The sequence below is a fragment of the Oncorhynchus keta genome, chromosome 13 (assembly GCF_023373465.1).
Source record: "Oncorhynchus keta strain PuntledgeMale-10-30-2019 chromosome 13, Oket_V2, whole genome shotgun sequence".
NCBI lineage: Eukaryota > Metazoa > Chordata > Actinopteri > Salmoniformes > Salmonidae > Oncorhynchus > Oncorhynchus keta.
Genome location: NC_068433.1, coordinates 15,442,433 through 15,467,754, shown reverse-complemented (window position 1 = coordinate 15,467,754; position 25,322 = coordinate 15,442,433). Strand labels below are relative to the sequence as shown.

The following is a 25,322-nucleotide window of genomic DNA, read 5'->3' as shown; positions in this document are numbered from 1 at the left end:
GCCACTGCACAACCCAAGGGGGGGTGATCCTAACTGAACTAAGACAGGGAATTTTTACTTGGATTAAATGTCAGGAATTGTGAAAAACTGAGTTTAAATGTATTTGGCTAAGGTGTATGTAAACTTCAACTGTATATACAGTACCAGTCAAACGTTTGGACACACCTACTCATTCAAGGGTTTCTCTTTATTTGTACATTGTAGAATAATAGTGAAGACATCAAAACTATGAAATGACACATATGGAATCATGTAGTAACCAAAAAAGGGTTTAACAAATCAAAATATATTTTAGATTTTAGATTCTTCATAGCAGCCACCCTTTGCCTTGATGACAGCTTTGCACTCTTGGCATTCTCACAATCAGCTTCACCTGCAATGCTTTTCCAACAGCCTTGAAGGAGTATATGCTGAGCACTCGTTGGTTGCTTTTCCTTCACTCTGCAGTCCAACTCATCCCAAACCATCTCAATTGGGTTGAGGTCAGGTAATTGTGTAGGCCAGGTCATCTGATGCAGCACCATCACTCTCCTTCTTGGTCAAATAGCCCTTACACAGCCTGTAAGGGCTTTATATTTCCATACTTGTACAAAACATTTCACTATGTAAACAATCACTATACAAATGCTCTAGAATGAAATTTTCCAATTCACAAAAGCTACATTAATTACATATTTAGAAATACTATTACAAGGTTAACATCGGTGAAAGATCATGTAAGAGACTTCTCTGACTTGATAATTTAGCAAAAATGTGTGTGGATTAGTTCTCCCACACTGCCATTTCATATCAAATGAAGATGCCCACCAAAAATTTGCAGCAGCGGTAAACTTGCTGTTAATAATTTCTCGAACTAAATCGTCGTTACATTTCTTATTTAATATATTGATGCCATTAATTTATACACTATCACTGTAATTTAGTGCATGTAATGAAAAGCTTGATCGATCTATCAGTTAAGTAACGATTCAATTGGGAATAGCTTTCATTAAAATGTCATATTCCTTATACAACATAACAAAGTTAGATTTGGCTAAACATTCATTGTAAGTATAAAGATTACCTTTGTAATTCATAAGCTGATTAAACACGAAGATGTTATTGGAAAACCAATTGTGAATTTTTTATTTTATTTCTATATTTAATATCACTATTGTTGTAAATAAAACATTTGTGTGGAGAGAAGTTGTGCTTGTATAACAATGACCAACACATTACAGGTTGTTTATGAAATTTGACTAATTTAACAGAAAGTTTACCCACAGCATTAGGGCATTGGAGTAAAAAATGAAGCCCCACAATATTCTGGAAAATAAAATGTGGTATTATATGCAAAAGACTAAGGTTTTTGAGATACCTTTTAACCCAGTTCACTTTTGTAGTCTGGTTAAACAGCGTAAAATCTAGAACATTAAGACCACCGTCACATATCTTGTTGGACATCCTTCCTGATCTTGTCTGGCTTATTTTTCCCAATATTATTGAATATTAATTGGTCGAGAGTGGTACACATAGATTTACGAATCTCTTAATTAAGATGTAAAAATATAAAAAGCTCGAGATAAACCCTCTGCCTTTGACAACAGAACTCTAACCTGAAGAGAAAAATCTCTCGTCAACTGTGATCATTTTTATTTTTTATATATATATATATTCAATTAAGCGATGTACATTAATTTCTTTTATTTCATTAGTATTTCGTGCAATTTTGACACCTAAGTAGGTTACTACATCTTTGACAGCAATTTCACATATTCTACTAGTCACTGCATCTTTAAGTGCGCATATTTCACATTTTACAATATTCAATACCAAATCTTACACTTGATTATTGCTCTACTGTATGTATAGCTACTGGAACCTGATTTTAATTACTTAAAAATGTACTGCTCGTTCACTTTTTGTTTGTCTGCTTTCCACGGGGACGTGCTGCGCGCAACCGTCAGTTTCGAATCGGTTTGAGAATACTTTTCTCCCCGCGGAAGTGACGGCAAGGCGGCTCGCAGTTCGATTCCGGATTTGCTATAGACTGCAAGCAGTTTTCATGTTGACGTTTGTTTGTTTTCCATCATTATTTTTTTCAGATACCACGGAGCAAATACGCGCACGAATTACTGCTTTCAAATTGCAATGGCAGAAAGTTTTTAGTTATTTTAGTCAAGGGTTCAATCAAGGTGGTGGTCAGCCTACCGAGCGAGCTAGCTACTAGCTTGTCAGCGAGACGAGCTGCGTGGTATATTCTGACCGGAGCTAGCCAGATTGGCATTGGATAGCAGTCATCGTGCTAGAGTAACTAGCTACTTCTATTTTATCTATTGTTTTTACAACACAATTATTCTGATACACAATGCCAATGCATTCCAATAGATGAGAGTTGTGCAGAGGCTCTCACACGTTTGGTTGATTTGGACGCATTTGGTTCGTTTTGGAGAACCAAAGTATACCGATTCGACTCTTCGAAGCCTAGGCCGAACCAAATTGGTCAACTTTGTTGGGAGGGCTGGCTTGTAAGTCCCTTCAATATCTTGTTCCTGTGTGGGTCCCCGTGTGGTCGCCGACATGCTGAAGACCCGACAGTGTCTACTTGGCATCCGCACTTTCCTAGGTGTAACGTCCAGAATATGGGGCTTCTTCTTGTACATTCTCAGGAAGCACCTACGCACGGTAAGCATGACCACAGATAGAACAAGGGTTAGGTATAAAACATATTTGACCTTATTATTGTGAAGTTGTTAAACCAACTCACTCCTCGATTCTCACGTTATTTTTGCTATGTCTGGAGAGTGTCCAATGATTTATACACTGAACAAAAATAAACCCAACATGAAACAATTAAAAAAATTACTGTTCATACGGAAATCAGTCAATTTAAACAAATGCATTAGGCCATAATCTATGGATTTCACGACTGGGAATACATTTGAGTCTTGGTCAAATACCTTTTAAAAAAGTTAGGGGAGTGGATCAGAAAACTAGTCCGTTTCTGGTGTGACCACCATATGCATCATGACATCTCCTTTGCATAGGCTGTTGATTGTGGAATGTTGTCCCACTCCTCTTCAATGGTTGTGCGAAGTTACTGGATATTGGCCGGTGCTGGAACACTGTCTTACAACTCGATCCAGAGCTTCCCAAATATGCTCAATGAGTGGCATTTTGAGTATGCAGGCTATGGAAGAACTGGGACATTTTTAACTTCCAGGAATTATGTACAAGCATGGGGCTTGGCATTATGCTGAAACATGAGGTGATGGCAAAGGATGAATGGCTTGACAATGGGCCTCAATCTGGTCACGGTATCTCTATGCATTGAAATTACAATAAATTGATAAAATGCAGTTGTATTCGTGGTACATAGCTTGTGCCTGCCCATACCATAACCCCACTGCCACCATGGGGCACTCTGTTCATAACATTGACGGTATAGCAAACCGCTCGCCCACACAGCACCACACACGCTGTCTGCCATCTGACCGGTACAGTTGAAACTGGGATTAGTCCGTTAAGTGCACACTTCTCCAACTAGTGGCCATCCAAGGTGAGCATTTGCCCACTGAAGTCGATTACAACCCCAAACTGCATTCAGATCAAGACCCTGGTGAGGATGACGAGCATACAGATGAGCTTCCCTGAGATGATTTCTGACAGTTTGTGCAAAATTTCCTAGGCTTTACAAGCCCACCGTTTCATCAGCTGTTTGGGTGGTTGTTCTCAGACGATCCCGCAGGTGAAGAAGCTGGATGTGGAGGTCCTGGGCTGGCGTGGTTACATGTTGTCTGCGGTTGTGAGGCCAGTTGGACGTACTGCCAAATTCTCTAAAACAATGTCGGAGGCTGCTTATGGTAGAGAAATTAACCTTATATTCTCTGGCAACAGCTCTGGTGGACATTCCTGCAGTCAGCATGCTCCCTTAAAACTTGAGACATCTGTGGCGTTGTGTGACAAAACTGCACATTTTAGTGGCCTTTTATTGTCCCCAGCACAAGGTGTGCCTGTGTAATGATCATGCTGTTTAATCAGCTTCTTGATATGCCACACCTGTCAGTTGGATGGATTGTCTTGGCAAAGGAGAAATGTACACTAACAGGGATGTAAACAAATTTGTGCACAACATTTTAGAGAAGCTTTTTGTGCATGTGAAACATTTCTGGGATCTTTGATTTCAGCTCATGAAACATGGGACCAACATGTTGCGTTTTATATTTATATCATGCGTCATTGGATGTGTGAGTCTGAGACAGACACGCAACTCGCATATTCAAATGTCTTGGTTACAGCTGTCATAACCCTGTCAAAAACCCAAAGCACAATCAACCTAAAATTAGAACCAATCATCTCACCAAGAGCACAAGCCTTATCAGAGCCATAGTCAGAATAGAATTTGCTGGAAATGTGCTTCCGGTGGGGCTGTAGGAACCATTGATATAAACACAGACAGAACCTATGCTATGGACTCACACTAACCCATCTGATTCTGACATTTGTTAATTGAATGCAGCTGCTCATATGTTTGTGGGTTAACTTTTGTAGCCCACTACTGTAGTGTGATGTGAGTGTTAAGGTGACAAAGAAAGGATCTTGTTCGACAGAAGTCTTTGATATATGGACTTGACCCAGAAGACTCTGGTCACCTACAGGTTCACTGATGCTCCTAATATGAACTTGACATTTTTGAGGTGTTCAAGGCTCCACCTGTTCAAGTAATGCACAGTTGGGTCGGGTGATGCATATTGTTTGTTTATTATATACTGTCTCTAGGCTGTAAACTCAATGCCGTGGTATCAAATTATTTAGTTTCCGACTTAGTTTTGCAGCGAGGGAGGGGGAGGTGTTACGTCTAAGTATGGTGTAATATTAGTTCCAGTTTTTTAGCTTCTGGGTTAACAGGGTAGTCCACATTAGGGCCAAAGGGTGAAGGATTACTGAGCCACAAAGACTACCCTGCTACTGTTCTCTCTCTCTCACACACACACGGTTTAGTCAAGCTCCAGTGTTTGCGGCTTGTACTGTATTACCTAACAGTGATACATTGTCACTGACCAGAAAGCCTAAGGGCCTAGTCGGTGGGTTGCAGACGCAGTGTTTGGATAGAGATACTCTATGATGTGTGGGGTTGATGTAACACATCATGTAACACATAGTGGGAAATAATTTATTCCACAATGCAGCAACCTGTTACTCCCCTGAACGAGTGGTTTAATGTTAATTCTCTGGAGTATGATATTACAGGTACAACGTGGTTTTCCCACTCCCAATGACCAAGGTGACGACGGGCCTAGGTGTCTGGCTGAAGCAGGTTGCACATTCATACAATAGAGAGCCTGGTATGCTGTAGCCATGTAGGTCTAGACCAGGGCTCTCCGACCCTGTTCCTGGAGAGATACCCTTCCGTAGGTTTTTGCTCCAGGTTGGAGGGCTGGAGAGTGTTTCCTGGGTTAAGCGGGTGGCATACAGACAACACCCCAGGGGGTACAGAAAGTGGGGCTGTGGGTTCCCCCCATGGCTTCCACCAGCTGCTCATGAACAGGCTATCCCTAGGCCTGTTCAGCCGTGCCAAGCCCCACAGGGCATGAAACGGGCCTGGCAGGGAAGTGCTGTCGAATGGTTTCGGACAGAACAAGTTTTTTTCCGGCCCCAGTCAGTCACCCTGCGGGTCTCCCTTTTCCACTTGGTCCCCTATTCTAGTGACAGCCGTGGACAGCTGGGGGAGCTAAATATAGCCCTTATGGAAAACAGGGCCCTGGGGCCACTGAGTCTGAACACTGTCAAAGAAGCAAGGAGGGAACCATGAATGAATGGAGTGAAGAAAATGGGTGTGAATAATCTGATATTGCTCCTTCTCATCACATCCTTTCCAACAGGTGTCTCATCTGCACTGACGGGTGTAAGCAAATTCCCAGTAGGCATCCACAATACTACATAGTGCTGACAAGTAAATGCAGCAGGTGTAACCACAACTTTTCAAATGCACACGAGGATAGCAGCATAGGAAGCAGACAATGGAATGACGAGGGCTTTTACTGTAAAGTGGGGTTTGATGCGTTACATCCTCTTGTAATAGTTATCTGTAGCTTGGATTGTTTTGACATTTTTAGTCCTGTAACATGGCCAACACCACAGTAACCAAACGTTGTCTTCTGTTCTGTTTTCAATTCTTGAATTTTATGCTCACAGATGGACTCTGTCATTGGCTGAGTTTACTATGTTTAATCTCTTTCGGTCTGTCTTTCTTTCAGGTTATCCAGTACCAGACAGTGCGGTATGACACTTTACCCCTGTCCCCTATCTCCAGAAACAGACTCAGTGAGTATATAGTCCACTTGTCTAAATTTAGTTAAGTCATTGTTCAGTAATGCCTGTAAACCGATCTGCAAAGAAAGAGCTGTAACTTTTTCAGTTATTTTTGTATAAAAAAAATATAGACAAACAAGCAAAGTGAGAAAATATTATCACAAATACAGAACACACACATAAACAAAAATGAAAAATCAACTGGTACAATCTGTACAAGGAAGCTAGTACAACAAAGTGATGGGCATCTAATGGTATACATATTCAAAGACAACCTACTGTATGTGCATGAAACACGGGGGCTCTCTGGGCACTAGGAGGTCCAAATACTACTGTTTTAAGAGCTTGTCTCAATAAAGGAAAACGGGGGACTGTGCTTTCACAAATGTGGGTTCGTGGTCCTGTAAATCCATTGTTAATTTCAGTTCTTAAGCTGAAGAGTATGAACGCACCCCAGTCTTTTCAAATGGCTTTTCCGTAGGACAGCCCTGCTCAACTGTCTTATCCTGTGGTGTCTGGAGAAGTGGGTATACTCAAATTTAGCTAAAGAAAAATCCGAAGTGGGGCTGCCGGGGGGGAAAAGCCGTTGACAAGCTCTGCTTTCCCATAGTTTATACAATTGGATGTTCTAAGTTCACAACAATGCTTAACTCTCATCCAGAGACCATTTTTTTAGGTCCAGGGAAAAACATTTCAAATATAATTTTGGGAGGGTGTAGTTGCCCTTTCATTTATTTAATTGCTCACCAAGCAAGAGACTGTTTTGCTAGCGGTGTTTCTGTACAATGTAGCTAGCCCTACAATTTAGGCTACAGGTGATGCCAGAGTTTGCAAAACATATGCCCTCCCGATTGATACAAAGACCTACTTTGCAGTCAACATTTAATTGGGAAGGTTTTTTGGGAAATCCTTTTGAATTTAAATTTGAACTGCCATGATGACCGAATTACACATCGCAAAGATTCAAATAAGATTTAGGACCAAACTTATTGAATAACTGGTTTGCATACCCATTGTTACCTACATTAGCATTTACTGGTAGATATAATAGATTGAAACGTCTTTCCTAGCCTTCCGGCTACCGATGTCGTTAAATTCTGTGAGCTGCTCAATGAGAACCAGTTGAGAGCTACATGCTCTTGCTGCCTGATATTCTGCTGAAACTAGATGTGTGCTGCGGGCATGTGGATATATTTCACGTGCTTTGCGATTGTGTAGGGTACTTTGTGCATGATTTCTCTTTTGCTCTATATAATTGATATGGCGTATATACTTGCATTATACTATTGTGATACACATCAGTGGGGATTAAGTAATGTGTGTGTGTGTGTATATGCAATGCCCACTGAAAAAAGAAATATATATACCTATACCTGCATATATAGCCTCCCAATACACCACTGAACTTATCACATATATCAGATACCTTCTGTTGAAGCGTGTGTTCACAAAACAAATATGTGAGCGCATTGGCGCAAACAAACCATTTTGTCACTTGTGTAAGATGGTAAAATCATCGCTATTACTGTTATGTTATTTTATGGTCTTATAGATTAGACCTAGCATGGTGTGTGTATTAAGTAAGCCATGTTCAAGCTAGAGCGGCCCATAGTGCACACAAGCCTCTCTCCTGTTTCCGTAGTGCCAGGCAGCTTGATGTACAGTACGCCCCCTGGACAGGACACTAGTCTCTCACAGGGACTTGCCCCCCAATCTTCTTTATGCTGAGTGCCAAGCAGAGTGGCATCGGGGTCCTATTTTTTTTTTTGTCTTTGGTATGATTCGACCAGGGAGCGAACCCCCAATCTCAGGGAGGACAATCTAACCACAAGGCTAAGTTGGTGAGGTATATATTATTGAACAGGTAATAAGCAGGTGTGTGTTTGGTATTCAGATGCAGTAAAGAGGAAGATTCTGGTGCTGGATCTAGATGAGACGCTGATCCACTCTCACCACGACGGGGTCCTCAGACCCACAGTGAGACCCGGCACACCACCAGACTTCATCCTCAAGGTAAACGCATGCGTGTAGAGAATTGGGGGGGGTAGCCAAACCTGGTCCCTCTGGTCCAGAGGCAAGCATGCTGCGCGTACACCCATCTGATCCAAGATGATATTACTCCTAGTCTGTTTCCTCTCTCTTGCAGGTAGTCATTGACAAGCACCCTGTCAGATTCTTTGTACATAAAAGGCCGCACGTCGACTTCTTTTTAGAAGTGGTGAGTAAAAGTTAGCAGTTTTTGTCCTTCGTCAACTATGAGTTCTATTTTGTTCGTCAGTAGCTATGTTCCCATCCAATTGGCGACTGATTTTCATGTGAAGAGTCTAAAATCCTCAAAGAAATTATGCACGTTTTCCCACCAGTGGTGTTTCCACCAAATTGACTTGTAGCTGATAAAAAAATATATATATATATATTCGGTACCTGAACTTAATGTTCAATGTGTTTACATCACATTTTCAACATGAGTGATAGTTTTGTCACAAACTGTTGCATTAAATAGCAAATGTGCCTACTCTGGTGTTGACACGTTGCCAACAGCTGGCAGATACAGTGAGGGTAGACTAGTGATGAGGTTATGGCTAAATCAGTCATACATCGATCACCATGTCACCTGAATCAGACCCTCAATATTTATTTAAAAGGAGCATCAAAATCACCATGCACTTTCACCGCCCTGTGAAGTTTATCTTAATTTATTTTATATATAGCTTAATAAACTGCATGGTTTCCAGAGTCGTAGTGGGAGGACCACACAACATGTCATCGCGTGACTTGATATGATAGTTTTATAGTAATACTAATTATTTGTGTGTCCCTTACTGGAAATGTCTCAACAATCAGCACAGCATCACCAATTGGTGCATAAATGTGGATACGACAACACATGTGGATACAGTTCGTAATTCAGTTAGTCAATTCTCCAGGGGAGGGACATCGAGCAGTTATTTATTCAGTTGATTTATACTGGTGGGAATGAATTATTTCTGGGCTCTGTTGGTTTTGTAAGGATGGACTCCGTGTCAGCGGCCTGATGGTAGGAGCTGGTACTCCTGGTTGAGTGGGTGTGTCAGGTTGGTGGCGTCTTGCCCTCACCACTCCCAGAACAGAGCTTTCATTTTCTTGAGATGAATTTAATTTACAGCTTTACTACTATTTTGTGTAGTGGGTTTTTATTTGTGATATACCAGGCTTTGAAACTGAGAGTGATGTCTGAGCAAAGGATGTGTAGAATATGGTTGTTATTCTTTTGACCTAATTTATTTAGGGTGCGTTTGTAAATTCACCTTGGCTATCAACTCCGATTTCAGAACACTCATTTGTATCAAATCAAATCAAATCAAATTTATTTATATAGTACATCAGCTGATATCTCAAAGTGCTGTACAGAAACCCAGCCCTAAAACCCCAAACAGCAAACAATGCAGGTGTAAAAGCACGGTGGCTAGGAAAAACTCCCTAGAAAGGCCAAAACCTAGGAAGAAACCTAGAGAGGAACCGGGCTATGTGGGGTGGCCAGTCCTCTTCTGGCTGTGCCGGGTAGAGATTATAACAGAACATGACCAAGATGTTCAAATGTTCATAAATGACCAGCATGGTCGAATAATAATAAGGCAGAACAGTTGAAACTGGAGCAGCAGCAGTCAGGTGGAATGGGGACAGCAAGGAGCCATCATGTCAGGTAGTCCTGGGGCACTGTCCTAGGGCTCAGGTCCTCCGAGAGAGAGAAAGAAAGAGAGAATTAGAGAGAGCATATGTGGGGTGGCCAGTCCTCTTTTGGCTGTGCGGGTGGAGATTATAACAGAACGTGGCCAAGATGTTCAAATGTTCATAAATGACCAGCATGGTTGAATAATAGTAAGGCAGAACAGTTGAAACTGGAGCAGGAGCATGGCCAGGTGGACTGGGGACAGCAAGGAGTCCTCATGTCAGGTAGTCCTGGGACATGGTCCTAGGGCCCAGGCCAGTTGAAACTGGAGCAGCAGCATGGCCAGGTGGACTGGGGACAGCAAGGAGTCATCATGTCAGGTAGTCCTGGGGCATGGTCCTAGGGCTCAGGTCCTCCGAGAGAGAAAGAAAGAGAGAAGGAGAGAATTAGAGAACGCACACTTAGATTCACACAGGACACCGAATAGGACAGGAGAAGTACTCCAGATATAACAAACTGACCCTAGCCCCCCGACACATAAACTACTGCAGCATAAATACTGGAGGCTGAGACAGGAGGGGTCAGGAGACACTGTGGCCCCATCCGAGGACACCCCCGGACAGGGCCAAACAGGAAGGATATAACCCCACCCACTTTGCCAAAGCACAGCCCCCACACCACTAGAGGATATCTTCAACCACCAACTCACCATCCTGAGACAAGGCCGAGTATAGCCCACAAAGATCTCCGCCACGGTACAACCCAAGGGGGGGCAGCAGACAGGCCGACCACAACAGTGAATCAACCCACCCAGGTGACGCACCCCCAGGGACGGCACGAGAGAGCCCCAGCAAGCCAGTGACTCAGCCCCCGTAACAGGGTTAGAGGCAGAGAATCCCAGTGGAAAGAGGGAACCGGCCAGGCAGAGACAGCAAGGGCGGTTCGTTGCTCCAGAGCCTTTCCGTTCACCTTCCCACTCCTGGGCCAGACTACACTCAATCATATGACCCACTGAAGAGATGAGTCTTCAGTAAAGACTTAAAGGTTGAGACCGAGTTTGCGTCTCTGACATGGGTAGGCAGACCGTTCCATAAAAATGGAGCTCTATAGGAGAAAGCCCTGCCTCCAGCTGTTTGCTTAGAAATTCTAGGGACAATTAGGAGGCCTGCGTCTTGTGACCGTAGCGTACGTGTAGGTATGTACGGCAGGACCAAATCAGAGAGGTAGGTAGGAGCAAGCCCATGTAATGCTTTGTAGGTTAGCAGTAAAACCTTGAAATCAGCCCTTGCTTTGACAGGAAGCCAGTGTAGAGAGGCTAGCACTGGAGTAATATGATCAAATTTTTGGTTCTAGTCAGGATTCTAGCAGCCGTATTTAGCACTAACTGAAGTTTATTTAGTGCTTTATCCGGGTAGCCGGAAAATAGAGCATTGCAGTAGTCTAACCTAGAAGTGACAAAAGCATGGATTAATTTTTCTGCATCATTTTTGGACAGAAAGTTTCTGATTTTTGCAATGTTACGTAGATGGAAAAAAGCTGTCCTCGAAATGGTCTTGATATGTTCTTCAAAAAAGAGATCAGGGTCAGAGTAACGCCGAGGTCCTTCACAGTTTTATTTGAGGCGACTGTACAACCATTAAGATTAATTGTCAGATTCAACAGAAGATCTCTTTGTTTCTTGGGACCTAGAACAAGCATCTCTGTTTTGTCCGAGTTTAATAGTAGAAAGTTTGCAGCCATCCACTTCCTTATGTCTGAAACACATGCTTCTAGCGAGGGCAATTTTGGGGCTTCACCATGTTTCATTGAAATGTACAGCTGTGTGTCATCCGCATAGCAGTGAAAGTTTACATTATGTTTTCGAATAACATCCCCAAGAGGTAAAATATATAGTGAAAACAATAGTGGTCCTAAAACAGAACCTTGAGGAACACCGAAATGTACAGTTGATTTGTCAGAGGACAAACCATTCACAGAGACAAACTGATATCTTTCCGACAGATAAGACCTAAACCAGGCCAGAACATGTCCGTGTAGACCAATTTGGGTTTCCAATCTCTCCAAAGAATGTGGTGATCGATGGTATCAAAAGCAGCACTAAGGTCTAGGAGCACGAGGACAGATGCAGAGCCTCGGTCCGATGCCATTAAAATGTCATTTACCACCTTCACAAGTGCCGTCTCAGTGCTATGATGGGGTCTAAAACCAGACTGAAGCATTTCGTATACATTGTTTGTCTTCAGGAAGGCAGTGAGTTGCTGCGCAACAGCCTTCTCTAAAATCTTTGAGAGGAATGGAAGATTCGATATAGGCCGATAGTTTTTTTATATTTTCTGGGTCAAGGTTTGGCTTTTTCAAGAGAGGCTTTATTACTGCCACTTTTAGTGAGTTTGGTACACATCCAGTGGATAGAGCCGTTTATTATGTTCAACATAGGAGGGCCAAGCACAGGAAGCAGCTCTTTCAGTAGTTTAGTTGGAATAGGGTCCAGTATGCAGCTTGAAGGTTTAGAGGCCATGATTATTTTCATCATTGTGTCAAGAGATATAGCACTAAAACACTTGAGCGTCTCTCTTGATCCTAGGTCCTGGCAGAGTTGTGCAGACTCAGGACAACTGAGGTTTGGAGGAATACGCAGGTTTAAAGAGGAGTCCGTAATTTGCTTTCTAATAATCATAATCTTTTCCTCAAAGAAGTTCATGAATTTATCACTGCTAAAGTGAAAGTCATCCTCTCTTGGGGAATGCTGCTTTTTAGTTAGCTTTGCCACAGTATCAAAAAGGAATTTCGGATTGTTCTTATTTTCCTCAATTAAGTTAGAAAAATAGGACGATCGAGCAGCAGTAAGGGCTCTTCGGTACTGCAGGGTACCGTCCTTCCAAGCTAGTCGGAAGACTTCCAGTTTGGTGTGGCGCCATTTCCGTTCCAATTTTCTGGAAGCTTGCTTCAGAGCTCGGGTATTTTCTGTGTACCAGGAGCTAGTTTCTTATGAGACATTTTTTTAGTTTTTAGGGGTGCAACTGCATCTAGGGTATTGCGCAAGGTTAAATTGAGATCCTCAGTTAGGTGGTTAACGGATTTTTGTCCTCTGGCGTCCTTGGGTAGGCAGAGGGAGTCTGGAAGGGCATCAAGGAATCTTTGTGTTGTCTGTGAATTTATAGCACGACTTTTGATGTTCCTTGGTTGGGGTCTGAGCAGATTATTTGTTGCAATTGCAAACGTAATAAAATGGTGGTCCGATAGTCCAGGATTATGAGGAAAAACATTAAGATCCACAACATTTATTCCATGGGACAAAACTAGGTCAGCGTATGACTGTGACAGTGAGTGGGTCCAGAGACATGTTGGACAAAACCCACTGAGTCGATGATGGCTCCAAAAGCCTTTTGGAGTGGGTCTGTGGACTTTTCCATGTGAATATTAAAGTCACCAAAGATTAGAATATTATCTGCAATGACTACAAGGTCTGATAGGAATTCAGGGAACTCAGTGAGAAACGCTGTATATGGCCCAGGAGGCCTGTAAACAGTAGCTATAAAAGTGATTGAGTAGGCTGCATAGATTTCATGACTAGAAGCTCAAAAGACGAAAACGTCATTTTTTTTGTAAATTGAAATTTGCTATCGTAAATGTTAGCAACACCTCCGCCTTTGCGGGATGCACGGGGATATGGTCACTAGTGTAGCCAGGAGGTGAGGCCTCATTTAACACAGTAAATTCATCAGGCTTAAGCCATGTTTCAGTCAGGCCAATCACATCAAGATTATGATCAGTGATTAGTTCATTGACTATAATTGCCTTTGAAGTAAAGGGATCTAACATTAAGTAGCCCTATTTTGAGATGTGAGGTATCATGATCTCTTTCAGTAATGACAGGAATGGAGGTGGTCTTTATCCTAGTGAGATTGCTAAGGCGAACACCGCCATGTTTAGTTTTGCCCAACCTAGGTCGAGGCACAGACACGATCTCAATGGAGATAGCTGAGCTGACTACACTGACTATGCTAGTGGCAGACTCCACTATGCTGGCAGGCTGGCTAATAGCCTGCTGCCTGGCCTGCACCCTATTTCATTGTGGAGCTAGAGGAGTTAGAGCCCTGTCTATGTTGGCAGATAAGATGAGAGCACCCCTCCAGCTAGGATGGAGTCCGTCACTCCTCAGCAGGTCAGGCTTGGTCCTGTTTGTGGGTGAGTCCCAGAAAGAGGGCCAATTATCTACAAATTCTATCTTTTGGGAGGGGCAGAAAACAGTTTTCAACCAGCGATTGAGTTGTGAGACTCTGCTGTAGAGCTCATCACTCCCCTAACTGGGAGGGGCCAGAGACAATTACTCGATGCCGACACATCTTTCTAGCTGATATGCACGCAGAAGCTATGTTGCGCTTGGTGATCTCTGACTGTTTCATCCTAACATCGTTGGTGCCGACGTGGATAACAATATCTCTATACTCTCTACACTCGCCAGTTTTAGCTTTAGCCAGCACCATCTTCAGATTAGCCTTAACGTCGGTAGCCCTGCCCCCGAGTAAACAGTGTATGATCGCTGGATGATTCGCTTTAAGTCTAATACTGCGGGTAATGGAGTCGCCAATGACTAGAGTTTTCAATTTGTCAGAGCTAATGGTGGGAAGCTTCGGCGTAACGGGAGGAGTAGAGACCAGAGAAGACTCGGCCTCTGACACCGACCCGCTGCTTAATGGGGAAAACCGGTTGAAAGTTTCTGTCGGCTGATTGAGCGACACCGGTTGAGCGTTCCCTACAGCATTTCCTTCCAGAAACCGAGAAAGTTGTCCGGCTGCGGGGACTGTGCCAGGGGATTTATACTACTATCTGTACTTACTGGTGGCACAGACGCTGTTTCATCCTTTCCTACACTGAAATTACCCTTGCCTAACGATTGCGTCTGAAGCTGGGCTTGCAGTACAGCTATCCTCGCCGTAAGGCGAGCAAAACTGCAATTAGAAGGCATCATGTTAATGTTACTACTTAGCTTCGGCTGTTGGAGGTCCTGACGAATCGTGTCCAGATAAAGCGTCCGGAGTGAAAAAGTTGAGGAAAAAATAAATAAATATATGAACGGTAATTAAAAAGTGAAACCCGTAAAGTTGTCAGGTAGCAAAATAGGTTGGCAACAAACGCACAGCAATTCGAAAACAAGCCTGCAAGTTGTGACCGGAAATGACGTAGTTCATCCAAACCCAAGTATGGCAGAGTGCAGAATAACTGATGAATTTACGAACACGTAATATGAATATGACCGGAGTCAGTGAACGTTGGCACAAAAAAAAACATATTGTTGTCATTGGCAGTTAGTCGCCAACGCTCTAGATAACATGAATACAGCCTAACCAGCTCTGCTAGGGTGAGTAAAATGGTCAGTTGAGGGGTTCTATTAATTGTGTCTGGAAGTAGCTAGCTAACTTTAGCCAGTTAGCTTGGGTTCTGAGTGTGAGGTCAGAACACAGATCTCCTCGGCCAGAGCGTCCAGTATGCGCTCTGAATGGTCCGAGAGCGAAACACTCTGAATTTACAAACGGCCTGAGCGCACTCAAGTACATTTACGAACACCCTTATTCTCCTCATGAAATAGTCATTTTCCATTTTTGTATATCTGTGTGTTGGCATTCTAGGAGAGTTTTGAGTCAATTATAGTTCAAAGATATTTGTATTGCTCAACTGATACTATTTGTTCTGAGTCGATGTGGATGGGCCCGCAGTCATCTTTTATAGTTCTAAAGTAATTTCCTTGGGGGGGTTTTCACATTAAGAATGTTTTCCTTGCACTATTGGGTGGAATGTGCTATTTCTGTCCTGTAGTCATCCTCTGACCCCTTAATTAGACCAACGATTGCTGTATCTTCTGCGTACTTTACTGTTGCACATTCTGATGTTATTTGGGTGCAATCATTGGTATAGAGCAGGGGTGGGGAATTTGGGCCACAAAAAAACGGTCGGGGGGGCACAGTGGCTCGTGGGTCTGAGAATTAAAAAAATATATATATATTGTCTGCATCCCTAAAAAGGGGGGGGCATCATACAGGCCACCATTTGCCCATCGCTGGTGTAGAGGGTAAACAGAACCGGTGAAAGGACACTGCCCTTGGGTACCCAGATATTGGTGGTTAGTGGGTCCGATGTATTCACATTGAACCTCACTGTTATGACACAACTGGTGAAAATACCGGATCCAGTTGATTAGAGGGGCACATTTTTTTTATTTGTTTTTTTTAACCAGTATATCAATGTGTAATAAGTAGAAGGCAGATGAAAAATCGACAGTTCTGGCATTTATCTGGGTGCATGTAGATTTTATGGAGAAGGAAGAGCAGTGCATCCTTATCTCTGGCCTGGTTTACATGCAAACTGGAATGGGTCCAGTAGGCTCTCCGTGTGCTGGAGAATGTGTCCCAGGACAATGCTCTCCAAGCATTTGATTATCACCAAGGTCAAGGAGATGAGACGACAGTCATTCAGGGATTTAGGATTATTCATTTTAGGAATGTGCACAATGGTTGCAGTTTTCCAGAAAAAAAGGATTCTGTGTATGTCACTTGCCATTTACACTCCCTGATAATCTGCACGCTTAGACCATCAAAGCCTGTTGTTTTCCGAAGATTGAGTTTAGAGAGGACATAATTTTCAGCGACGATTATGGGACTGTCATTCGGGAGGGTTAAGTCATTTACAGGAAGCCTGTCTGTTGTTTAAAATCTAGGTTCATTGGCTAGGTTGTTGTCATTTGTTCAAGATATTTCCATGCCTCCCTTGCTTTGTTATTTTCAAGCGTGTTTTCCATTTTGAGTTTGTAATCCAATGTATTATTTTTTATCTATTTTAATGTCTCTCTGTATGGATTTCATCAGTTGTCCTTCGCACACATTGCTTTTCACTTTTGGTCAATTAACTGTTTTAGTTATCCAGGGTTTTGCATTTTGGAAAAATGTTTAGTGGTCTTTACTAGAATTACAGAGTTAATGCAACAATGTAGCTATGTAGTCAGTAATAGTTCAGTCCTTTAATGTTTTTGTTCGTGTCACAGAATTTCTTCCAAATGGTAGTCAAAGCAGCCTTTCAACATGTCCATATTTGTTTCGGACCAATCCTTCACATACCTTTCTATACAAGGTTCCTCAGATTACATGTTCTGTTTGTAGCTAGGTGAACGCAAAATGGAATTGTGATCCGAGTCCCCAAGTGGTGCTGTATGCTTTTATAGCCATGCTTTGTACTTATAACAGAGATCTCGTGTTTTTCGATTGCAAGTGTGGCAGATTACATATTGTTAATAATTTGGGAGGGTTTTGTTTAAGGTACAGCCGTTTTAATATCATTGCAGATGAGTTGTTTGGGTGCCTCTGGTGCTACGTTCTCCAATCTCCTGATGAGGTCATGGATTATGAAAGCAGCCTTGTCGTAGTTGGCTTTGGTGTGTGTGTGTGTATACATTTTTGAACAGTAAGGCATTTCCAGCGCCATTTCTCCTACAATTCATTTTACCAACACAAAGATCCCACCATGTAGAAGGAACAAATGATCTGTCTGCATTTAAAAATTGTATCAAAACTTACTTTTTCCATCACAGCTGTTGTGATGATAAAAAAAAAACTTTTTAGTTATAGAAGATGACTAACTTGCATAACTGTGGATGGAAATGTGGTTATTGTCAATTATGTTTACCTCTGTTCTGCTTGGCCAGTTCTTTGACTGTAAATGATAGCGTTAGCCTTATATGCATCCCTGGATGTGTGTGTCACCTCTATCTCCAGGTCAGCCAGTGGTATGAGCTGGTAGTGTTCACAGCCAGTATGGAGATTTACGGCTCGGCAGTGGCAGACAAGCTGGACAACAACCGGAACATCCTAAAACGCAGATACTACCGACAGGTATCACTCTCCCCTTTTCATATGAACACAACTGATTTATGTCCATCCATAGTGACCTAATGTACTCTCTATGGAGATAGAATCGATCAATCGTGTATTTGCAATCTGCTTACATCCTGTGTGTATTTTCCCTGTGTCTGCAGCATTGTACGTTGGATCTAGGAAGCTATATTAAAGACCTGTCAGTAGTACACGACGACCTGTCTAGTATCGTCATCCTGGACAACTCGCCTGGAGCTTACCGGAGCCATCCAGGTGAGATGACACACACACACTCATATGGCTGTCCTGTATGGCTCAGTTTGTAGAGCATGGTGTTTGCAACACCAGGGTTGTGTGTTTGATTCCCAGGGCCACCCATAGATAAAATGTATGGATGCATGACTAAGTCTCTTTTGGATAAAATCAAATCCAAGTTTATTTGTCACGTGCGCCGAATACAACAGGTGTTTCACCTTACAGTGAAATGCTTACTTACAGGCTCTAACCAATGGTGAGAAAAAAAGTGTTAGTGTGTGTGTAGATAAGTAAAGAAATAAAACAATAGTAAAAATAAATTTGAAAAAAGAGTAGCAAGGCTATATACAGACACCTGTTAGTCAAGCTTATTGAGGTAGTATGTACATGTAGGTATCGTTAAAGTGACTATGCATATATGTTGAACAGAGAGTAGCAGAAGCGTAAAAAGAGGGATTGGCGGGTGGTGGGACTCAATGCAGATAGCTCGGTTAGCCAATGTGCGGGAGCACTGGTTGGTCAGGCCAAATTAGGTAGTATGTACATGAATGTGTAGTAAAGTGACTATGCATATAAGATAAACTGAGAGTAGCAGTCCGGATAACCATTTGGTTACCTGTTCAGGAGTCCTATGGCTTGGGGGTAAATACTATTGAGATGATGCAACCGGTCAGGATGCTCTCGATGTTGCAGCTGTCGAACCTTTTGAGAATCTCGGAACCCATGCCAAATCTTTTAAGTTTCCTGAGGGGGAAAAGGCTTTGTCGTGCCCTCTTCACGACTGTCTTGGTGTGTTTGGACCAATCTAGTTTGTTGTTGTGGACACCAAGGAATTTGAAGCTCTTAACCTGCTCCACTACAGCTCCGTCGATGAGGATGGGGACGTGCTCGGTGCTCCTTTTCCTGTAGTCCACAATCATCTCCTTAGTCTTGGTTATGTTGAGGGATAGGTTGTTATTCTGGCACCACCCGGCCAGGTCTCTGACCTCCTCCCTAATAGGCCGTCTCATCGTTGTCTGTGATCAGGCCTACCACTGTTGTGTCGTCAGCAAACTTAATGATGGTGTTGGAGTCATGCCTGACCATGCAGTCGTGTGAACAGGGAGTACAGGAGGGGACTGAGCATGCATCCCTGGGGAGTTCCAGTGTTGAGGATCAGCGTGGCAGATGTGTTGCTACCTACCCTCACCACCTGGGGGCAGCCTGTCAGGAAGTCCAGGATCCAGTTGCAGAGGGAGGTGTTTAGTCCCAGGTTCCTTAGCTTGGTGATGAGCTTTGAGGGTACTATGGGGTTGAACGCTGAGCTGTAGTCAATGAACAGCATTCTCACATAGGTGTTCCTTTTGTCCAGGTGGGAAAGGGCAGTGTGGAGTGCAATAGAGATTGCATCATCTGTGGATCTGTTTGGGCAGTATGAAAATTGGAGTGGGTCTAGGGTTTCTGGGATAATGGTGTTGATGTGAGCCATTACCAGCCTTTCAAAGCACTTCATGGCTACGGACGTGAGTGCTATGGGTCTGTAGTCATTTAGGCAGGTTGCCTTTGTGTCCTTGGGTACAGGGACTATGGTGGTCTGCTTGAAGCATGTTGGTATTACAGACTCATTCAGGGACATGTTGAGAATGTCAGTGAAGACACCTGCCAGTTGGTCAGCAAATGCACGGAGCACACGTCCTGGTAATCCGTCTGGCCCCGCAGCCGTGTGTATGTTGACCTGTTTAAAGGTCTTACTCACGTCGGATACGGAGAGCGTGGTCACACAGTCGTCCGGAACAGCTGACGCTCTCATGCATGCCTCAGTGTTGCTTGCCTCAAAGCGAGCATAGAAGTGATTTAGCTCGTCTGGTAGGCTCGTGTCACTGAGCAGCTCGCGGCTGTGCTTCCCTTTGTAGTCTAATAGTTTGCAAGCCCTGCCACATCCGACGAGCGTTGGAGCCATTGTAGTATGATTCAGTCTTAGCTCTGTATTGACGCTTTGCCTGTTTGATGGTTCGTCGCAGAGCATAGCGGAATTTCTTGTGAGCTTCGGGTTAGACTCCCGCACCTTGAAAGCGGCAGCTCTACCCTTTAGCTCAGTGCGAATGTTGCCTGTAATCCATGGCTTCTGGTTGGGTATGTACGTACAGTCACTGGGGACGACGTCCTCAATTCACTTATTGATAAAGCCAGTGACTGATGTGATGTATTCCTCAATGTCATTGGAAGAATCTCAGAACATGTTCCAGTCTGTGCTAGCAAAGCAGTCCTGTAGTTTAGCATCTGCTTCATCTGACCACTTTTTTTATAGACCGGGTCATTGGTGCGTCCTGCTTTAATTTTTGCTTGTACGCAGGAATCAGGAGGATAAAGTTGTGGTCGGATTTACCAAATGGAGGGCGAGGGAGAGCTTTGTACGCGTCTCTGTGTGTGGAGTACAGGTGATCTAGATTTTTTTCCCCCTCTGGTTGCCCATTTAACATGTTGATAGAGATTTGGTAGAACTGATTTAAGTTTCCTTGCATTAAAGTCTCCGGCCACTAGGAGCGCCGCCTCTGAGTGAGTGGTTTCCTGTTTGCTTATTTCCTTATACAGTTGACTGAGTGCGGTCTTAGTGCCAACATCTGTCTGTGGTGGTAAATAAACGGCCACAAAAAGTATAGCTGAGAACTCTCTAGGCAAGAGTAGTGGCCTGCAGTTTATCACAATATACTCTACTTCAGGCGAGCAAAATCTAGAGACTTCCTTAGATTTTGTGCACCAGCTGTTGTTTACGAATATGCACAGACCGCCCCCCGTCTTACCGAAGTGTGCTGTTCTATCCTGCCGGTGCAGCGTGTATCCCGCTAGCTGAATATCCATGTCGTCATTCAACCACGATTCCGTGAAGCATAGGATATTACAGTTTTTGATGTCCCGTTGGTAGGATATTTGTGATCGTACCTTGTCTAGTTTATCCAATGATTGCACATTGGCGAGTAATATTGACAGTAATGGCAGCTTTCCTAGTCTTCTGCGGGTCCGGACGAGGCATCCGGCTCTTTTCTTCCGTAAGATACCGCTGCAGAAACATTATGTGCAAAAAAACACATAATAGGCACAATTTGGATAGGAGACCGTAAAACGGCGGCCTTCTCCTCCGGCGTTATTCCTAAAAAGAGCCTGCTAAATGGCATATACTGTATTCTATGCATTTGTATGCTACTGTTCAAAAGTTTGGGGTCACTTAGAAATGTCCTTTTGAAAGAAAAGCACTTTAAGTCCATTTTAATATAACAGCAAATTAATCAAAGTACAGTGTAGACATTGTTAATGTTGTAAATTTACTATTGTAGCTGGAAATGGCAGATGTTTTATGGAATATCTACATAGGCCCATTATCAGCAACCATCACTCCTGTGTTCCAATGGCATGTTGTTAGCTAATCCAAGTTTATCATTTTAAGACTAATTGATCATTAGAAAATTGCAAAAGGGTTATGTTAGCACAGTTGAAAACCGTTGTCCTGATTTTAAAGAATCAATAAAACTTCTTTAGACTAGTTGAGTATCTGGAGCATCAGCATTTGTGGGTTCGATTACAGGCGCAAAATGGCCAGAAACAAACAACTTGCTTCTGGAACTCGTGTCTATTCTTGTTCTGATAAATGCAGGCTATTCCATGCGAGAAATTGCCAAGAAACTGAAGATCTCGTACAACGCTGTGTACCACTCCCTTCACAGAACAGCTGTCTCTAACCAGAATAGAAAGGAGTGGGAGACTTCGGTGCACAACTGAGCAAGACGACAAGTACATTAGTGTCTAGTTTGAGAAACAGACACCTCAAGTCCTCAACTGGCAACTTCATTAAATAGTACCCGCAAAACACCAGTCTCGACGTCAACAGTGAAGAAGCGACTCCGGGATGTTGGCCTTCTAGGCAGAGAAAAAGCCATATCTCAGACTGGCCAATAAAATATTAAAATGGGCAAAAGAGCACAGACAGTGGAAGATTGGGGAAAAAAAGTTATGGACAGACGAATCTAAGTTTAAGGTGTTTGGATCACAAAGAAGAACATTTGTGAGACTCAGAAAAAATTAGAAGGTGCTGGAGGAGTGCTTGACTCCATCTGTCAAGCATGGTGGAGGCAATGTGATCGTCTGGGGGTGCTTGGTGTTGGTAAAGTGGTTGATTTGTACAGGGTCACTCCATTTTGCAACGCCATACCCTGTGGACGGCACTTAATTGAAGCCAATTTCCTCCTACAACAGGACAGTGACCCAAACAATGCAATAATGATTTAGGGAAGAAGTAGTCAGCTGGTATTCTGTATTTCATGGAGTGAAATTAAAAATCATTATTTATAACCTTGTCATCATATTGACTTTTCTATTCATTTTGCAGCTCATTTCATGTATGTTTTCATGGAAAACAAGGACATTTCAAAAGTGACCTTTGAACGGTGGTGCATTTGTATATCATTCTAGGTCATATCCTTGGAGGTGAGCTTAGATAATTGTTTTTAAACTAAAAAGGTTGTGAAATCAGTTGCATTCAGCTTGCTGGGTGTGGGTGGAAGGTTGCCAAGCAGCTCTTGCACGTTTTATGCAAACAAACCACACACACCAATTCAAATGTTTCCTATAGAAAGTGTGATTAGTCTTGTGACAGGCTTATGAGAATCAGGGTAAGTTGGCATCTATGAAGGGACAACACTGCGCACCTTAGTAATAAAAGGAATGTTTTGTTGATTTTCTAACCGCAGATAGTTTTGTCCTACTCACCTGATTTTTATTTTATTTATTTTTTATTATTTTTTTACCTATCAAATATTATGTTTCATAACTCTCCTACTTTTGTCACTCAGAAGTACTCTCCTTTGTTTCCAAATCTCTGTATTTGCCTTTTAGACAATGCAATACCTATCAAGTCCTGGTTCAGTGACCCAAGTGACACAGCACTCCTTAACCTGCTGCCTATGCTAGATGCACTTCGGTGAGTATTTCAGGTATTCAGACTGATGGATGAGCATCCTGCACTGTAGCAGTGTTTTTTTTTTTTTTTTTTTTCCATTTACCTGGTAGCATGAGAAATGTATTACCCTGACAACTGTCTTCTCTCCTAGGTTCACCGCTGACGTCCGGTCCGTCCTCAGTCGAAACCTCCACCAGCACCGGCTCTGGTGATTGGCTTATTCTGCAGGGAGGGTTTGGCTGATTAGCCCTCTTTTTAAACCCCTTCCCCTTGTCGGCTCCCATCGCTCCTCCGTTTCCACGCAGTGGACCTCTCCCCTCACCCCTCTCAGAAGGGGACAGAGGAGAGGAGAGGAGTCGCAGCATAACATGAAACATGGGATGAACAGAGCGAGATCTGGAAGGCCAGGAAACGACTGGGGGGAAAGCCAGCTTTTCTTTTTCTTGTTTTCGCTTCTTTATTTGTATGTTTTTTTTAACAAAATGGAGTCTCAGCCTTACAGTTCCTGATACTGACTCTGTATGTACGCATGGGGCTGCGTTTGTGTACATTCAGTTGGGTGAATGCTCACATTTGTACGTCTTGCTAAACTTTTGACGTTACAAAAAGAGAAGGAACAGCAAGGCAACGAACGAGACAAGTTTCCACCTTTTGCTTCTTACCCTGGTCTCTGCACAACAAAAACAACAGACAATGGCCTGTAATTTTACACACTCTCTACTTGGTACTGGACTTTACTTAAGACAGCCAAGAGCAACTAGACAGGAGAAAATAGATGATGATTCATTTTGAATGGGGGGTTTTGGGGGAATATAGGCCCTATCAATCAAGGTCATTTGTGTCAGGGTATACCGATGATTGAGTTAAGACGTTCTACATAACAGATCTCTGGATGAATTATAAATCAGTCTAATTTGTTTTATCAAATGACTGACATGATCATGTCTATCTTGGATGTGTTCCCCCAAAAAGGCTTGTAGGATACATCAAGATGGAAGGATGGACTAAAGAAGTTATGAAAGAAAAGAGTGGTTAAAAAAAAGACTTATTTGGATGGTGGAACCTCACTCCTTAAATGTCTCATCTTTCAGTTACCGTGATGTGTATCGTATGACCTGGACATCTCCGTTATTGAAAATCTTATGCCTGATACCATTTCAATTTATGAGATTTGCACTTAATTTCTGGATTTTTTTTCTCTTCATTTTTCTGCTGCTGATTTGAAGCAGAATGAGCAGCCACCTGAATGTTTTACCTGCTCCCTTTGACCGTATTGGTACCATTGTCCACCAACTGTCTTTTCAATGCCATTTGAACAATTTCAATCTTGTCAAGGCTCCAGTCATGACTGCTTCTTTTTGGTTCAGTCCCCAGGTCTGTGTTACTAATAAAACACTTGTCAGTGTCGACCACTTTTACCTGGTGCTCCTTTTTAATTCACTCTCCCTGGAAAATACTTGAAAGTAAAGTCTGGATTATACTTTTGTGTTAGCTTGTATCTTGACAATAGTATGCCTTTTGTGTGAATATACATAACTACCTACGCTGGAAAGAGGAACACATGTTGTAAATAGCTCGTATTGCAGTTTTATTCCAGATCAGTAATCGTGAAATTCTGCTCAATGAGTTACACAAATATTACAAGTCTTCTGACACTTGACTGCTCTCGTGTGGTAAGATTAATAACTGCATCGCTTGCTCTCGTTCCCCTTCATCCTGGCCTCCGCTCGACTTGAAGGCTACCTGTTGAAGTAGCAAGGCACGTCTAATCCTATCCAGGCTGGCTGCTGGAGGGCAAACACACTGCTGGTCTATGCTTTCCTTCTATTCAGGGACTGGCCTAACAAAACAGTGCGTAACTCTAGCTGATCATTTGCTAATCAACTGCTAGCAGAAAACAGAACCAGCAGGGGCGTATTAAGTTCAGTTAATTAAAAACAAGTACAAAATATAAGAAATTGCTAAAAAAAAAAAAACCTTACGATCAGACTACGGGTATTGTGACCGTTACCATTTTATAGCAGCAGCTACATCAGCTGACATGACTGAAGCATATAATGACTTCACTTGTGTAACTGCCCACGCAAACTGCTACATGACACCCACCTTGAAGCTTAAGTGTGAATACAAACTATGGGAACATTGCGAGGAATTATTACAGCCCCACAATAACTTCCTGCGCTGTCAAAATTAATAATTTATTTCAGACATTGATTTGGCAGTCTTGAATTCGCTTGCTGCCAATGACTGTTCGCCACGGAAACTGCAGTGGATGGGTCATATGACTAGGGCAACTGCCTCATCACAGCCGGTTGGACAAAATAAAGTAGTA

At 42.8% G+C, this 25,322-nt stretch overlaps 1 protein-coding gene across 1 annotated transcript; it reads left to right on the top strand.

Annotated features, from left to right (window-relative positions):
• Positions 1-1,919: 1,919 nt before the first annotated feature.
• LOC118391923 (CTD nuclear envelope phosphatase 1A) lies at positions 1,920-24,408 on the top strand. The gene is made up of 8 exons (XM_035783431.2): positions 1,920-2,664; positions 6,237-6,303; positions 8,186-8,304; positions 8,438-8,509; positions 17,707-17,823; positions 17,967-18,078; positions 22,927-23,011; positions 23,142-24,408. Exons 1-8 carry the CDS (start codon positions 2,560-2,562, stop codon positions 23,200-23,202), a joined length of 738 nt encoding a protein of 245 aa, XP_035639324.1. The 5' UTR covers positions 1,920-2,559; the 3' UTR covers positions 23,203-24,408.
• The last annotated feature ends 914 nt before the right edge of the window (positions 24,409-25,322 follow it).

Bases quoted from the DNA above. Each gene is read 5' to 3' on its own strand.
- LOC118391923 (XM_035783431.2), top strand. From the start codon at position 2,560: ATGCTGAAGACCCGACAGTGTCTACTTGGCATCCGCACTTTCCTAGGT. The intron at 6,304-8,185 runs GTGAGTATATAG...TTTGGTATTCAG, and splicing joins TATCTCCAGAAACAGACTCA to ATGCAGTAAAGAGGAAGATT. The intron at 8,510-17,706 runs GTGAGTAAAAGT...CTCTATCTCCAG, and splicing joins TCGACTTCTTTTTAGAAGTG to GTCAGCCAGTGGTATGAGCT.